The sequence below is a fragment of the Ctenopharyngodon idella genome, chromosome 7 (assembly GCF_019924925.1).
Source record: "Ctenopharyngodon idella isolate HZGC_01 chromosome 7, HZGC01, whole genome shotgun sequence".
Lineage (NCBI taxonomy): Eukaryota > Metazoa > Chordata > Actinopteri > Cypriniformes > Xenocyprididae > Ctenopharyngodon > Ctenopharyngodon idella.
The window spans coordinates 34,216,587-34,234,712 of record NC_067226.1 but is presented as its reverse complement, the minus strand read 5'-3'; the positions used below and the strand labels follow the sequence as shown (position 1 = coordinate 34,234,712).

Here is an 18,126-nt window from a genome sequence, read left to right as displayed (position 1 = left end):
ATGGCATCCGCTATCCGGCGGGACAATCTCTACTTCGTGACCGGAAGCCCTATGGTGCAGCCGCTGAAGCATACGAAAAGTTGGTCTGACTGTCTGAATTGGACAGAGCACTTGATATATATGCTCTCACTCCCCTGTTTGGGCACTAAAGGTAAGTGAAGGTCTTGCTCATCTTCTGAAATGGGAAGTGCTGACAGCGAAATTACCTGTTCTCTGAATGGAGTGGAGAGCACCTTTTGGCACATAGCCATGTTCTTGGCTTAAGGACAATCTTAAAGTCATTAGGCCCAAACTCAAAGCAGGATGCACTTATGGAAAGTGCTTGCAGGTCACCAATGGTGCCCCAGAATTGTTCAGTTTCCTACATTCTTCAAAATATCTTCCTATATGTTCAACAGAACAAAGAAATTTATACATGTTTGGGACAACCTGAGGGTGAGTAAATGATGACAGAAGTTTCATTTTTGGGTGAACTATCCCTTTAAGTAAATTCAGTATTGATTCATTCCTTTGTAAAAAATCAATAGTTTTTAATTTAGTTAATTCATTTATACATGGGCTCTGAAGAAAATAGTGATGTCATCATCCAGCTAAGTTCAGTTTGCATACAATGGTGTCAATGCAGGCAGATCAAAAACATTGTTGAATATCAAGTGTCCCCAACTAAGCAAGCCAAAAGCCGACAGCGGCAAGGAACCAAACCCAAATATAGGAAGTGTTCCCGTTTCCGGCTTACCTAATTTATGCAGCGTAACTCTCCTTTAACGGATGTGAAAATATATAAATTGATAATTATGTTATGTGTATGCCAGGTTAAAGAGGTGCGTTTTTAGTCTAAATTTAAACTGACAGAGTGTGTCTGCTTCCCGAACAATGCTAGGAAGTTTGTTCCAAAGTTTAGGTGCCAAATAGGAGAAGGATCTACCGCCTGCAGTTGATTTTGATATTCTAGGTATTATCAGCTGGCCTGAATTCTGAGATCGCAATAGACGTGAAGGACTATCATGCGTTAATAGCTCGCTCAGGTAAAATCTATACAATGTTTAATAGGAAGCAAATGCAGTGTTGACCAAACCGGGCTAATGTGGTCATACTTCCTGGTTCTAGTAAGAACTCTAGCTGCTGCATTTTGTACCAGCTGTAGTTTGTAGAGCGTTACAGTAATCTAGCCTTGAGGTCATGGAACGCATGAACTAACTGTTCCGCATTTGTCATTGAGAGCATATGTCATAGTTTAGATATATTTTTATGATGGAAGAATGCGGTTTTACAGATGCTAGAAAAGTGGCTTTCAAATGAAAGATTGGTATCAAAGAGCACACCCAGGCTCATAACTGACGACGAAGACTTAACAGAGCAGCCATCAAGTGTTAGACAGTATTCTAGGTTATTACGTGCAGAGGTTATTGATCCAATAATTAGAATCTCTAGTTTTTTTTTCTGAATTTAGTAGTAGGAAATTACTAGTCATCCAATTTTTTATATCAGCTATGCATTTAATTTTGTGAATTGGTAAGTTTCATTAGGGCGCGAAGAAATATAGAGCTGAGTATCATCAGCGTAACAGTGAAAACTAACGCCATGCTTCCTAATGATATCTCCCAAGGGTAGCATGTACAGAGTGAAAAGCAACAGTCTTAGTACTCCGGTTCTCCACACTGAACTTGTGATCGATATGACATCTCTTCGTTTACTACTACAAACTAACGGTCAGATAAGTATGATTTGAACCATGTCAATGCAATTACACGTATGCTAACATAATTTCAAAAAAATGTGGTCGATAGTGTCAAAAGCAGCACTAAGACACAGTAATACTAATAGAGAAATACAGCCACGATCACGGTCTCAGTACTATGGTACGGTCTAAATCCTGACTGGAAATCCTCACAGGAAATCCTCACAGATACCATTTATTTCTAAAAAATTTTTATTTAATTATATTGTCAACTGAATGACAAACATTTAATTTCAGCTGATTTGTTTCTCCTTCAAACTGTTTCTTTAACAGCTCACAGTTGGTTGTATTAAAACACTATTGCAACTGTCAAGAGCTCAACTAAAGCAAATGCCAATCACCACCATGGTGACTTCAACCCAAACATTCAATGAAACATCAACATCTAAACTTCTGTTAATTCTCAATAACTTTTGTAGATATATAACAGAAATAAAGTCAAGTGCTTGCAATATGCCAATAACTGAATGAGTTTAATGTTTTAAATGGTGGCGCAGAATAGATTGTGTGTCTGCCCGCTCTGATGCTTTTGTTTACCTGGATGTTGATGTAGCATAAGATTTCCTATTATAAATGTATGTATATAAACTGAGCAAAATGTTACATGTGAGGTGATTAGCTATCTAACATGTTTGATCATGTGGAATCGGAATCAGTCCCTTTTTATTTTGGAGATATGTGATAAAAAAAATACATGATTTATCATGAAATTCAAACAGTAAATCTTCAGCATATCAGAAAGTGTACACAACAACATTAAACATTAACAGAGTGCAAACTAATAGGCCCACAAGTTTGTGTCTAAAATGAAAATCACACCCTGGCATACAATGTCATGCTGACAAAATTATACCCAAAAAGACAATTTCATGATAAAATTATGATGCACATCATGTCTATATATTAGGGGTGTAACGATTCACTCGTTTACTCGATGCATCGATTACAAATCCTGACGATGCATATGCATCGATCTTGAAACATGTTTTTTGAATCGTGAATCGTTAATTTTGTGAATCGATGTAAAATGTTAAGAATTGGGTTAATCGCGATTCTATAGCGATTCAGTGCTTTAAAATATATAAACATTAAATTACTACATGCGCGAATTGATGGAGACGTTGTGTGCTTTCATTCCCGCCCTCACAGCTCTTCTTCACAGACATGCACTGCACTCTTTACCGCCTTTCACGGGATTGCGCTCGCGCTCCGTCCGTAGTTCCGTAGTTCATACCATTGACATTACATGAGCAGATGAAGGAACATTAAAACCCCGCTTATTCAAGGTCGTGCATTTGTTGCATGGACGGACCAAACACATAATGTAAGTTTCTAAATGCATACGCACAGTTCCAATGAATGATAAATGAAATTATGAACCTAATGTCGTTAAACTGAATGCACGAAGGAAACTGCTGAAGTAACTACAACATTAAGAGCGCGCGGTTTATCTATGTGCGTTAAACTTGCGTTCGTTACTATAGCAACAGTAGACAACCAGTGCGTTTTTTTTTTCAGAATCATAAAGGAAATGTTCCGTATATAGAGAACAAAGAGTGCTTTTCTTAATATTCCATGAAGAAAAGTTAGTTTAGGATTAGTTGGAAAAGTGCATGATATTCTAAGGTAGTCTAGTCTCTCCATGTAAGCATTACAGTAGTATGTTTAATGTACCTGTAACACTTTAATAAGGTTGTGTAGTCTTTAACACTATCCTACACTATAGTTAACATGAACTAGGCCTAACAACACTTTCAGAGCCTTTTAAAATTTTGGCTTATGTAAATTTCCACAAATGCCAATTTTTATAGGCTATTAAAATAAAGTTATGTAGCATCATTAAGAACTAACATGAACTAACATTAATAATGGACAAAAGGTTTTTTTGTTTGTTTTGTTTTTTGCCCCCACTCTCTAACCGCCTGAAGGTCGCTGTGTAATAAAGACACATTGGGAGAAGCATTTCAATAACCCTATGAATGCATATTAAAATGGAGAATCGAATCGGATTAATCGAATCGCATCAAATTTCAATGTAAATTGTCTTGAATTGAATCGTTCTGAATTTGCAAAAACCATTCTTGAATCGAATCGAACACCCATGAATCGGGAATCGAATCGATTCGCTGTATACCCAATGATTCACAGCCCTAGTGTGTACACAACCACCCTATAATGATAAAAATTCAACCACTCCTTTTTTTTAATCCCCATGAATCATAAGCAGTGTCTCAGAACAAGTCGTTTCCAGATCCCTGGCAGTGTGACGTCACATTAGCCACAGGCCCCGCCCACGAATGTTGACAGACACTGCCGTTTTAACATAGAACCGCCCTGAGCGAGTTCACAGCGAGTTGTACACAGTCTGCCATTGCTGCACTAATGAGAATGTCTCCCAACCGTTTTAGGTGTTCTGTAGCTGGATGGATTAATCCACATAGCTCTCTCCATTTACTCCCTAAATCTGAGCCGCTGAAGACGAGGTGGATTCATTTCGTTTTCGAAGATAATGCTCCCTCAACTCTACACAGTTATGTACCCAAGATGCTTTCCACTCCCTTCAGAGCATAAGACATAACTCTGTTAGCTCTCCCAGATTCGGCAGACGAGCAGTTTCTGCACTTGCTGTTTCTGGTTCAGGCCCTCAGAGTGTAGGAGTGCTCCAGTCACTTCCTGTAAATATCTTACAAAGCAAATACTGTACTGTTGCAGAGTGGATGCGATTGCGCTGGCCTACACATTGTTAGGCCTGCAATGTCCTGTTGGAGCAAAGGCCCCAGGATTGGAGACCTTTCCTTGGGCTAGGCTTGCAGGGCCTTTAGGCTGGGTCAGTCCTGTGCTAATAACACAGTATTATTAGACTGCGTTCCCCCACCGCATCAGCTAAACTCAACTGTTAGCAGTTGTTTGCCTGCTTCCTCAGTTGAAACAATCTGATGAAATGGTACTCAGTGTCGGAATGCAAAGGCAAATTGGCCTTTGGGTGCGCTGAGATACCATTAGTCTGTGCAGCTGCACAGACATGATTCAATCAGGCTTTTTTATTTTCTGAGAAAGTAATTTCCCGATGGCGTCAGTTAAACCCAATGAAATGTCTTGTTTCTGTCTATCTCAGGGAACCGAGGTTATGCAAGTAACTGAAATGATTTGTCCAGTGTCCAGAAAAGTGTCTTTGTACTCTTTTAAGCTAGTGTATCGCTTATCTCTGAACCTAAAGCCGAAAGTATACTAAGTTACATGCAGTTTTTGCAAACATTAGCGTTGACATCAAAACTGAAGTAGGTTTAGAGCTTAACTGATATAAAAACTCTGGCATCAAACCATTTATAAATGGTAACATGACAGCATGCCATGAAAAGACCACTGACCTCGAGGTATACAAATATATTTTTCAAATATCATCTGAATTTGGATTAAATATCAAAAAACATTCCTAAATATTTTTTTTTGTTACAAAATATTCCTAAACTATTGATGTTACATTAATATGTTAGTGTTGAAAATGTATGTAACACAATTTATTGCTACTACTAGTCAAAAATTCTTGCTACATAAATATTTAAAGAAACATTTACCTCCATATTTTTCAGACAGCTGAGTGTTTCACCACGCAGATCAACTTTGATTCATTGTGGCCCTCCAAAACGATTTCGTCTAAACACAGTGAGAAAAGTACTTGATGATCATGGAAAAGTCAGAAAATGGACATATGGGAACAAAGACTCCAGTAAACAAAACAAAATTGTTCTGTTGGTGGGAGAGACCGGTGCTGGCAAGACGACTCTCATCAACACCATGGTCAACTACTTACTGGGAGTGAAGTTTGAGGATGAACTATGGTATGAAATCACAGAAGAAGAAGAAGCAGGAGACCAATCAGAATCACAAACATCTGAAATCACCATGTATGAGCTCTTTCCTGAGAGTCCTCACCATCTCACCATCATTGATACTCCAGGTTACGGAGACACTAGAGGACTGGAAAAAGATCTGGAAGTTGCTGAGAATTTATCCACTCTGTTTCAGAGCAATGATGGAGTTCGTGAGATTGATGCAGTGTGTTTTGTGATTCAAGCATCTAAGAATCGTCTCTCAGACAGACAGCATTATATCATCAGTTCAATTCTGTCTTTGTTTGGAAAAGACATCGTGAACAACATTGTATTTTTAATCACACACTCTGATGGTCTGCCACCCAAAAACGTCATCGGCGCCATTAATAAAGCCAGAATCCCCTGCAGACGAGACTGCAGTAACCAACCTGTTCATTTCTTATTCAACAATCGGCAGGCTGAAGCCCACCACAGTGAGAAACGTTACCTTCGTAATCAAAGAGATGCTTGGGAAAACAGCATGGAAGAGACAAAGAAATTTCTTCAGTCACTGGAAGGAAAGAACAGAAGAAGTTTGGAGTTGACTTCCAATGTCCTGATAGAGCGCATTTAAATAATAAGAAACTTCATTGAATCATTGTATCAAGCTGTTTTAGTGTTTTTTTTAAGCAAGCCACTTCTATCCAATCTGTTTATGAACTGTAATAATAACTAATATTTTGGGGTACTTGATAGTAGTTTTAACAGAAAATGTTGCATTCATGAACACTGCTGTTTACTCTTGTGTTAATCCTTTTTTTTAAATTTCTTTTAAATTCCTTTGTTGTTTCCCTCAGATTTGTCTGTCTTGATGTCAACATCAAAATTCTTATTGAATAAAATAACTAAAATACATACAAAAATATGACATTCATAACATCTGCATTTTCTTGACCAAGCTAGAAGATCTTCTTATCTTAGTGAAAAATAATTAGTCAAAGGTTTGTTTTTGTGAATTGTGGGGACATTCCATAGGCGTGGTTTTGGTTGGAAAAAAAAAAAAAAAAAGTTTTTTTATGCTGTACAAACTGTACTTTCTATCACCCTACACTACCTTTACCCCTAAACCTACCCATCCCAGAAAACTGCACATTTTTACTTTCTATTGAAATTAGATCGAAAGTCGTGCTGAGTAACACACACAAAAAAAAAAGAAATTCGTGTCCACGAACACAAATCAATAGATTAAGTTTCGTGATTATGTCACGAACTGCTGTGAGACTAGATTGGCACACAATGGGTTCAAGCGTAACTTCAGTGGTTGCAAAAGACTAAGTGATGTTTTTTTATGTGTTAGAATTGTATGTTTGTTCACAATTGTTTGCAAAATAGAAAATGAAGAGTTTACGAATTCTGATGGGATTACTGAGTCAAAGCAAAGTTTGCCTAGTGTTGAAAACGAGTATAAAAGAGAGAAAAGACCAGTTAAATTAACAGCTAAAGCTTTATGGACTATGATCATATGATGTGTCCTCAAGGTGGACTTTGTTTATACATGTATGTGAACAAGGAAAACTTGCAACAAGTCGTTTTGAGACAATGTTTATTGGAGCATAAATAAAGAAAGACAGTTTTAATTGCATCTACATCAGTCTGCATGGACTCTGTTTGTGCTCGTTCTCAAACTTGCTCAATCCTACTACCAGTGCCAGCGGCTTGATGGAAAGCTGTTACAATAATCGATGGGGCATAGTACATTTAATTAAAAGGGGAGGAAAAAGAAAATCATTAAATATTGGTATACAGATTTTTGGTTGATTGTACTGTAATTTAAAATTTGATAGTTATATCTCTACTCACCTGAAGGACAGATCAGGCAAATCTCCACTCAGGCCTGGGTAGAGTGTACTCCTGTGTAGAACATTAAAACATTCATGAGTGGAAAGTGGCATATCAAAACAGGTATTTTAATTCAAATGTGCAACATTTAATTATATATATACACAATCTTCAGCTTTTACCTTACACCATCTGTTGTTGCTTTACACTTTGGTTTAGCAGACAGCACAGCCATCTTTTCCACAGGGCTTGGCTTTATACCCTATGTCAGAGTTTTTGCTTTGTAATGCATTATTTTAGCCACTAGAGGTCGCCATTGAACTCTCATGTCTAAAACTTTCACCTTTAGTAATCAGTTCTATTGTTTTCACATGTGTCTCCTTCTGTGTATTTAAGCTGTGCTCTTTCCCTGTATCTTTGCTTGGTTATTGTGGTTTGTTTTTGGAAGTTTTTTCCAGAGTTTTTGTTTGGAGATCATTGATTCTCCTTTTGGATTTTTTGCTTAATTTTGGACTGGATATTCTTCTGTTTTTGTGACTGCATTGAAGTAAGGGATTATTGTACCCTGTTTCTATTTTTTAATAAACTCTTTGGAAGCAACCTAAGAGAGCGTCTGACTATTGGGTTTACCTCTTGCCTGTGGCTCAGTGGTGGATAATTAGACTTTTACACCAGAGACCCGAGTTCAAGTCCCGGTCCTGACAGAATAATCAAGCCACATAATGAACCCAGAGATGCCTAATCCTCAAGAACTTCTTGCCACAGTGGCTCAGCATGAATCCTGAGCAAGAAGTGGAAGCTGTAGTTCCCTCCGCTCAACAGTTTGTCATGCGCTGCCACCAGACATGGAAAAGGGCCAGACTCAATCTCCTTTAAGGTCTCTCAGCAGTACCAGCACCAGGCTAATCGCAGACGCAGATCTGCCCCCACTCTGCGCCCTGGCCAAAGAGTCTGGCTTTCCACCAAGAACATTCCCTTGCGGGTGGAGCCCCGTAAACTTTCCCAGATCGGGCCTTTTAAGATTTCCAGGAAAGTTAACCCAGTTACTTATTTAAATCGCAATAAATAAATAAAAGAAAGAAAAAATGCCTCCCTCGCCCAGTTGTCAGACCAAAAAACAAAACAAAAAAAAATAAATAAACAAATAAATAAATAAACCACTGGATTCAGGGTTCAAGAAAACGATTAACGTTTTATTAAGATGAAAGAAATTAAGTAAATAAACATTTGAGAATTTCCAGGATAACATAAACCAGTGGGTGCATAAACTTCAGGAAGGCCCAAGGCCCAAAATAACAAACAAAACGGGTAATAAACAAAAATATCAAGAAGATACTTTATCTCAGATTGCATTAATTCACGTTTAGTTGGATTTAAGCAGTATGCGTATCGTTTAATCGGAGAATGATCTCCTACATCAATGTCGCAATATGCAGCAGTAGTACGAGAAGGTACATCTGAGAAAAGAGCAGAGTGGGACTGTATTAATTCACTCACATCATTTTAAAACAGATCAGACAGATATGACAGAAATGATTCTAAATCTGCCAGAATTTGCGAATTCTGCAATCGCATACGAGTCACAGGAATATATTGTAGAGTCAAACCATCCTCATCTGGACAATATGTTGAATGCACAGAAGCAACCGAGACAACAGGGCTATTAAACTCTTTGACCTCGTCTCGCGTCACATACGATTTCAACAAAATAATATGACATGCACGAGTCTTCCTTCTTCTGTCAGGTGTGCAGATCACATAGTCAGTCTCACTGAGTTTAGACTCGACAACATAAGGACCATAGAAACGTGCTTGCAGAGCAAATCCCGAAATTGGTAGCAGGACTAAAACTTTGTCGCCTTTCTGAAAACAGCGAGAAACAGATTTTTGATCAAAATGGGCTTTCATTTTTGCCTGGGTAGACGATAATGAGATACGAGCCAGATCACAAGCTTTATGCAAACGCTCCCAAAATGAGCTCACATAATCCAACACATTGATTGAAGGGGATTCCTTGAACATCCACTTTTCTTTCAAAAGCTTAAGCGGACCTTGGACAGTATGTCTAAAATCCAAGTCTGCTGGACTGAAACCCAAAGATTCTTGTGTGGTTTCACGTATAGCAAACAACAATAACGGTAAGCCTTCGTCCCAATCTTTTGTAGAGTCAACACAATAAGTACGTAACATAGACTTTAAAGTCTGGTGAAATCTTTCCAGAGCACCTTGCGACTCTGGATAATAGGCACTAGCCACGTGATGTTTTATATTCAGCTGAGTCAACACTTGTTTAAACACTCTGGACATAAAGTTGGATCCTTGGTCGGTCTGTACTATTTACGGCAACCCAAAAGTAGAAAAGAATTTAATCAAAGATCGGAGAACGGCCTTAGTACTCAAAGAGCGTAATGGTACAGCCTCTGGGAATCGAGTAGCTGTACACATCATTGTGAGTAAATATTGATGCCCAGTTTTTGTTTTCGCCAAGGGACCAACACAATCTAATATAAGATGCTCAAATGGTTCTCCCACAATGGGAATAGGACACAAAGGAGCAGGAGGAATAATCTGATTCGGCTTTCCAACGAGCTGGCACACATGACAGGAGCGGCAATCTAAAATCCTCAGTATTTGAGCCTACAAGTGAATTAGGAACAGCGTTTACCTCAACAGAATCTCCAAAAGGAACTTCCGCGTCCTGCACACCTGCTTCGGAATGTGGAAAATCTGGACTGGATTCATCACCCTCCAAAACTCCGATATTCACCAACTTTTCACACAATGTTTCTCTAATTTCCTGCTTTGTCCGAGCCTTTGGAACAGATATGTCATAAAAAACCTGCTACCAAAAGCAAGTCAGATTTACGACACTTCTGTAATGCTTGTAAAGTAGGTGAAATTCTGAAAGCTTCAATACTGAACTCCATCGTATAACTAATATTCACCAAATTACAAAGATAAAAACTGCCAATCAGAAATAACAATATATGCATTTAGCAAATACTGTACTCACCAGTAAGATATCCTACGTTTCTTTCCGAAAACGATAGAAATTCAGACGAACGAGCAACAAATGGCCTAACGAACAAAGAGGGGGAAAAAACGGACGAGCCCCCATTTTATTACGATCCGTCTAGGTTAAATCGCAATAAATAAAAAAAAGAAAGAAAAAATGCCTCCCCCACCCATGGGTAATAAACAAAAATATCCAAAATAACTTCCCTCAAAATATCAAAATCAAAATACAACAAATTACCCTTACTACACCAACAAAAACAGAGCGAACTTAATTTCAAAAGAAAAGGGCAGGTCAACCCTACCGAGCTACATCACTGTAAAGAAAAGAAAATATATAACAGAATAGAAAATAATGCACAATGTGTAATGGAGGTCTGGTGGCTGGAGAGGAGACAGGAGGAGTGCGACTGGCCCAAAGTCGCAACAGCTCAACTGCAGGACACGGAAGAGATGGTTTTAAACCCTCAGAGTTTTTGCTTTGTAATGCTTTATTTTGGCCACTAGAGGTGGCCATTAAACTCTCATGTCTAAAACTTTCACCTTTAGTAATCAGTTTTATTGTTTTCATATGTGTCTCCTTCTGTTCTGTGTATTTAAGCTGTACTCTTTCCCTGTATCTTCGCTTGGTTATTGTGGTTTCCTAAGCCAGTTGTAAGTTTGCTCTTGTTCTAAAGATGTTTTCTCCTGTGCCTTTTGGAGTATTTTTCTGTGTTTGTTTTTGAAAGTTTTTTCCAGAGTTTTTGTTTGAAGATCATTGATTCTCCTTTTGGATTTTTTGCTTCCTTTTGGACTGGATATTCTTCTGTTTTTGTGACTGCATTGAAGTAAGGGATTATTGTACCCTGTTTCTATATTTTAATAAACTCTTTGGAAGCAACCTAAGAGAGCGTCTGACTATTGGGTTCATCTCTTTCCTGTGGCTCAGTGGTGGATAATTAGAATTTCATACCAGAGACCTGAGTTCAAGTCCTGGTCCTGACACTCTATCAAGTTATTCAGGATATAGTTAGATGTAGTTAGAAAACTTACCAAAGTTCTGGGCTTGTGCCACTGCTGTTCCCCTTCAGTACAGCTTAGCACAGGAGGGACAGCTGGCACATTCAGCTGAGATTAATGTGCTGACTGGAACAGCAAAGCAACACAATGGTTGCATAATGCTGCACCAGCAATACACGTGCAGCTGTATTGCACAAGCTCCACAGGACTTGAATCTTTCAGTACAAGTAAGTAAAATGTCATTAAATGCATATTTAACATAGCTTGGTCACTGTTTAATCATTTGTTTAAGACATCTTGTTTTTAAAAATATTTTCTATATCTAATATTATATTGTTGTATTAAATCAAGAAAATGCAATTACCCTGCCTCCTTGTTTAGATTTTGGAAGTCTGTTGCTACACATTTGGCCAATGTACTGAATATTAGGCATTGCTTACAATATTAATAATAATAATAATAATAATAATAATAATAATAATATTTTTGTTTGTTTCTAAGAAATGTATTATACTGTATGGCCAGAGATGTACCGTTATTGTTGGATATGTGTGTGTGTGGTCCTATGTGTGTGTGTGCTCAAGGACACAGAGAACTGTGTTTCTACTCCTAGAACCTTATAAGGACATCAGCCATCTTGGATGAGTTTACTGGAGTTCAAGGACACAAAAGCCAGACAGCTTGCACCTGCGAGGCCTTGAGAAGGATCTGGAAACTTTGGGAAAGTTACAACGTACGTCAATCAAGAAGATAACCCAACGTCTGCAATAAACAGCAGGAGTATAAAAGACTGATGAGTTGATTGCCTCTTCGGATACTGATACGTCAGTACCCCCGACGCCTAGAAGCCCAGAGCTGAGGACAAGAAACCCCAAGCTGAAGATGGAAAGCCCAGAGCTGACTACACCTTTGACTCAAAAGAGTGATTATTGCATTTTATACCTTAATGATGAAGTTTTATTTGCCTTTACATTTTTGTTTATTATAAAAAGAAAAGTAACCAATTAAAAGAAATGTAATTGATTACAAAAGCTGCCTACCTTGGCTTGATTTATAGTGTTTTAAGACTTTGAACAAGAACGTACCACAGAGGAGTCTTCTGACCAAATTGTAAGTAATTTTAAATGCTTATAAGTTAGGCCAGACTCGACTTACTTTACCTAACCTGAGAATAATAAATAATAAGGTTAAAGGTGTTAAGATCAAAATACACACCGAAAAACAATATATAAACAGACCAAATTAGATTATGTTGTAGAATATGCCAAATGCATTAGATCAAAATCCTTAATTGTTTATTTGAAACATGATAGCCTACTACCTTTTAACACAAGATTGCATCTTAAACGAATTGAGGAGTTGAGGAAAACTTGGATTAAAAACGCATTTTACCTGGAGGGGACCAACTAGGTAAACTTACCTGCTGTTTTTATTAGATTGGAGTTACATAAAACATGATTGATCTTAGCTGAATCCCCATGAACATCAGGAACACCGGGTTATAAGTAACTGGGTTATAAATAACTAGATATATAGAGTTTAAAACCTTTGTCCCGCTTGCTTGTTGGAGCAGGGGACCAGGCATCAACGATGCAATGAACATCGCTGATGCTTATTTTAGGCAAATCCTGGAGACATTGAGTAAAAACAGACATTTTGAGCGCCGCGCAAGTAAACCGGAAACAGATATGTTGACTTCTGGCGCCAACGGAAGTTTGTCACTACGCTTGTGCACATAGCCTATAGAGCACTGACTGAAGATATGCGCCTATGCCTGGCCGATCCTTATTAGATGTTATAGATAGGAGGCCAACGTCCCGCTCTGGGGCCGATGTCGGCTAGACGTATGTGTGCTATCTGGGAAGTGAGTCTTTTATTCTGTTATTGGATGTATGTAAGCTCCCAAAATTCAAATTAACTGATTAGTTTCCTGATTTTTGGTGAATTCAGTCAGGGATATCTTCAGCTATTTATTTTAAAAGTTAAAAAGAATAATAGCTGAATAGTAAACCAGTCAAAGCAGGTGTTGTATTTACTGCAAGTTAAAGGTTTATTTGATTTGTGTTACTGGAAAAAACATACAAAAAAACAAAACAAAAAAAAAACAGACAGTGATTTCATTTGGGTGAATAATCTTTATATTTCATATACAATTACAAAACAAGGGTTTCTTTTATTTTGGGTTATTTGATTTTCCATATTCTTTATTTTAGTTCTGTAAATAAATAATTGTCAATCAGATATATATTTCCCGAGATTATGTTTTACTTTTAGTACTAGTGTTAATAAGGGCATATAACTTAATAAATGCACTAATAGTAACATACTTGAAAATTCAGCGTATTTCTTCATCTAAAAGCTGGGAAACCAGGTTCCTGTGCGCCATCTCGACATCAAATAGTATTAAAAGAAGGGTTATGGGGGAATGAGGAGAATGTGAGGGTTAAGAATCTGACATAAGAGTACACAGATATGACAATAAATTTAAAAATATGGCATGTTGCATATAAATTGAACTAGAAAGCATATTTTAATTTTTTTCTGTATTTTGTGCTACTCCAGACTGATCAGTTGATGTAATTTGTAGCATAGGTAGGGCCCAAACTCAAACCCTATACTCAAGCCTTGGTTATACAACTGGTTAATTGGTTACATTTTACCCATCACAAAATCTAAAACCCCCTTGTTTTTCAGCTCTTTTCCAGTTTTCCTCAGATCCTCCAGGTTCTTCATCCATTCATCTTTTCCCTCCTCCTTCAGTCTGGGAATCAAGAAATCCAAATGTTGAAGAGTGAAAGCGCTGTCTGCTTTTAATGCAATCTTAGACAGAGTAACAATGCTGATATATGCTTCATGGACCAGGTTGGACTTTTCATTTTGAATCTTCTTGAGATCACTGATCAGTTTTTCTTCTATTTTTGTTTTATTCTCAGACTCTTTCATGATACTTTCATGCTCTTTCTCAGTATTATCAAATATTTGTTTGTCAAAGCTTGTTTCAGCCTTTTCACCAGTGTCTTTACACTCCTGTAAGAGCTCATCATATGTCATAATAACTTCCTTTGTCATCGTCACATATTTTTTGTTCTCTCTGATGTGTTTGCTGTAATGACATTTCCCTTTACACACAGTGCAGTGATCGTTTTTTATGACCTTACACCATTTGGGACCTATTGCACGGCTACAGTCCCATTCATGACAGTTTTCCTGACAGACGGAGCAGCAGGTTGCCTTTCTGTCCTTTGGTTGTGCATTTTCAATGAGGACTTTTTCTTTAAAACTTCTAATGACTGTAAACTTAAAGTTCTCCCATTTCTCAATCTTGTCTCTGTTTTGTCTGACAGCTTCTTGAATCTGAGTCAGTTCTTTTATTTTAAACTCCTTCTCATTGATTCGGTCCTTCAGATTAGAGACACATGCCTCAAGTTGTACTCGCTCTTTCAGAACATCTAATGTCATCTGAACACTTTTTCTATTCTTTTCTTCCAGGAGTGTGAAGAACTCATTCATGCTTTCTTCTCCATTTTCCCACGCTGTTTTCAAAGCACGTTTATACATTTTGTTTCTTTTCTCTTTCTGCTGGTTGTTGAATAAGAAGTGAACAGGTTCTTTGTCCTCATCTCTTCTGCAGGGTATTTCTGCTTTCTTAATGGCATTGAGAGCATCTGTTGGAGGTCCTCCATCTGAGTATGTGAATAGAAACACTATGTTGTTCTCTATATCTTTACCAAACAGAGACAGAACTGAGTGAAATATGTAAAACTCATTGTCAGATAGACGATTCTGAGACACCTTCATCACAAAACACACTGCATCGATATAATGAATCCCATCCTTATCTGAAAATAATCTGGTCAGACATCCAGAAATCTCTCTGTCTTTCTCGTATCCTTCAGTGACTTTATATCCTGGAGTGTCAATGATGGTCAGAGATGTTGGGTTTTCTTCAACAAACACCTCATAAACTGTGATCTCACGTGTCTGGGATTTCGTTTGATCTTGTTTTTCTTCTTCTGTGATTTGATAAAACTCTTCATCCTCAAACTTCACTCCCAGTAAGTAGTTGATCATGGTGTTGATCATGGTTGTTTTTCCAGCACCGGTTTCTCCCACCATCAGTATGACTTTGTTTTGCTTGTTTCTGTCTCTTCGTCCATATGTCCATCGTCTGACCTTTTTCTCAGTCCCATCAATATATTTTCTTTCTGTGTTCAGACAGTAAATTGCTGGAGGACCTGGATTAATGACAGTGGCTGCATGCCATGATCTGCATAAGGGAGAATGGATTCAGAATCAACACGATAATTTAAATCAGCTATTTATGAATCTAACTGTCTAATAGGGCATGATATTTTATGAGTGAGGATATTTAAGTGAAAGGATACCGAAAGGACTGCAATTTAGCAACAGTTTATATGCTCTATCCATCTTATTTTGCAATGCAGAAGCTATTTTCTGAGAATGCGTGAGACTTCAGATTCATTAGTGCCTATAAGTAAATCACTAGAAGAACAACAAAATTCAGTGAACAGAAAACTACACTGTAAAATCCAACAATAGGTGCGTTTACATGGAGCACTGTAATCGGTTTAAAAGTCCAATCCGAATGAAAATGCTCCATATAAATGCCTCAATCGGAATAAAAATGCCCAAACGGAATGAAATTGTAATCAGTTTAAGGGAGGTGGGATAAACCTTTCTATAAACTGAGCAAAATAAAAATTCTGCCATGTAAACACGTTAAACCAATTACTTGCGTCTGCGTCATCACATGCACAATGGCGGCGGCAAAATCAAACTGGAGTAAAACTGAAACAACAAATTTATTAAATACACTGAAGGAACTCAACGGACCTTCATCCACACGCTTCTGCTTTTCGGAGGAGGGAGGGGTAGTATTGAGATGCTCCTTAGAGATGCACAGCCACTGAAAAGGTCAGCTTCCTGCACCCGTCTTTTAGCTCATAAACAAGCTTCTATTTACACTTTAGAATAGGGGATAGATCTAATTTCCCCGCCTCAAAAACCTTTTTTTCTTTTTTTTTTTTTCTTGACAAAATGCCATAAAACTAATCGATTAATTTTAACTTGGGTTTTCTGAGTAACCAAGGCATATTATGTGAATAGTACAGATTACTAGATTTTTACAATTAAGACATTAAGTAAAGTTAACTAAAAAGTTAGAACAACTGCTGATTTTTACAGTGTTGAGAATAAGGTGGATAGATTGACTGGCAGATTAGAACCTTTGTTTGAAAATTCTACTTTTGTCATCAGCACCATTTCCAGAGGATACTCGAGAAGTTTGGGGCAACACCATTTGGTGGTTTTGTTAATTTTAGCTTTTGTTCTTTTGTTTATATATTTATAATTATAGTAAACAAATAATTTTTTTCACTCCTTGTCTTTATAGAAAAAGCTTTTATTATCATTGCATTGTACAGAGTGCTTAAGTCATTTTTCATGACACCAGCAGTCAAACTTGTGACGGTTCTCCTCACAGAGCATTAAAATTGTTCAAAGCATAGCTAGCCATGGATTATCCCCTACATAACCAATAACAGTTTCCTTTAAATATTATTATTATTATTATTATTATTATTATATAAAAATCTGATGTTTTTCCGAAGTAGACTCCATTTGCTTTTTTTTTTTTTTTTTTTTTTAACTTCACAAACTAAGCATATTGTGTTACAGCATTGCAGCCACACATGTAAACAATACTTGTTATGCTGTGGTACAATTTAAATAACTAACTAAAACAAAAGCTATTTTCTGTACATATTAACCAAATTATTGATGAACCTAACTAATATCATAGTTATATTAGTATAATATAATACCAATATCATACTAATACAGTCAAAACAAACAAGAAAAACTTACTGTTTATCCTCTGGTTGATTCCCATCACCTGTATTTTTCAAAGATTGTAATAAAAAATGCAATATAATTTTTCAGTCTTACAAAGATTTCAGCTATTACATTGATTTTTTTCTGCTTTAAGTAAACAAAATGAATGTGGTTAAGAAATTTATAATTCATATTTTACTGACTCACGGATGTTTGAAGAAAGTTGTTCAAAACTGCGATCGGAGGATCGGCTGCCAGGATTGCTGTTGTCAGCACGATGGTGATGCATCTTTAGGAAATATTTGACTGCTTCTTAATGATGTATTCATCAAATGTACCTATTTATACATTAATATTGATAATAAATAAAACATGTACAAATATTTGATTAAACATAAGTATGAATATGAGTATATGCTACATACCAGGAATCTGTGAAGAGTTTCTGGCTGAACATCAATCAGCTCTAAACAGAAATTATGCTGTTTATTGGTGAACTAAGCCCCTCCCACCAAAATGTGTCTTATCTAAATATTTAAATAATCAACAAACTGAATTAAACATGGTAAATATTTTTGTTTAGCCTTTATTCCCCAAAATGGCATTTATATAACAGTTATTGGAATATTCATGTTTGCATGTAATCAGGTAACATGAACCAATAAATTTACATTCTTTTACTGCCATTCTCTTCTGCAATACAGTATTCTCATCACCTACCTCTTTAAAATTATATATATATATAAATATATATATATATATATATATATATATATAAAAAAAACTTTTCATCAGTTCATGCATTCATATATTATATATATATATATATATATATATATATATATATATATATATATATATATATATATA

General features: G+C 36.8%; 2 protein-coding genes and 1 long non-coding RNA gene across 3 annotated transcripts; 1 reads left to right on the top strand and 2 right to left on the bottom strand.

The window, feature by feature from the left end:
- The first annotated feature begins 4,805 nt into the window (after positions 1-4,805).
- On the top strand, positions 4,806-6,620 carry LOC127515641 (uncharacterized). Its single transcript, XM_051899522.1, has 2 exons — positions 4,806-4,810; positions 5,329-6,620. The coding sequence occupies exons 1-2, from the start codon at positions 4,806-4,808 to the stop codon at positions 6,182-6,184; spliced, it is 861 nt and encodes a 286-aa protein (XP_051755482.1). The 3' UTR covers positions 6,185-6,620.
- A 524-nt stretch (positions 6,621-7,144) lies between these two features.
- On the bottom strand, positions 7,145-11,249 carry LOC127516085 (uncharacterized). Its single transcript, XR_007930928.1, has 4 exons — positions 10,403-11,249; positions 10,055-10,201; positions 7,411-7,461; positions 7,145-7,277 (listed from the first exon to the last, which is right to left on the bottom strand). It is a non-coding gene; the product is annotated as an uncharacterized LOC127516085 (long non-coding RNA).
- Positions 11,250-13,429: 2,180 nt separating this feature from the next.
- Positions 13,430-17,917, bottom strand: LOC127516081 (uncharacterized). The gene is made up of 3 exons (XM_051900382.1): positions 17,464-17,917; positions 17,290-17,317; positions 13,430-15,670 (listed from the first exon to the last, which is right to left on the bottom strand). The coding sequence occupies exons 1-3, from the start codon at positions 17,543-17,545 to the stop codon at positions 14,053-14,055; spliced, it is 1,728 nt and encodes a 575-aa protein (XP_051756342.1). The 5' UTR covers positions 17,546-17,917; the 3' UTR covers positions 13,430-14,052.
- Positions 17,918-18,126: the final 209 nt, after the last annotated feature.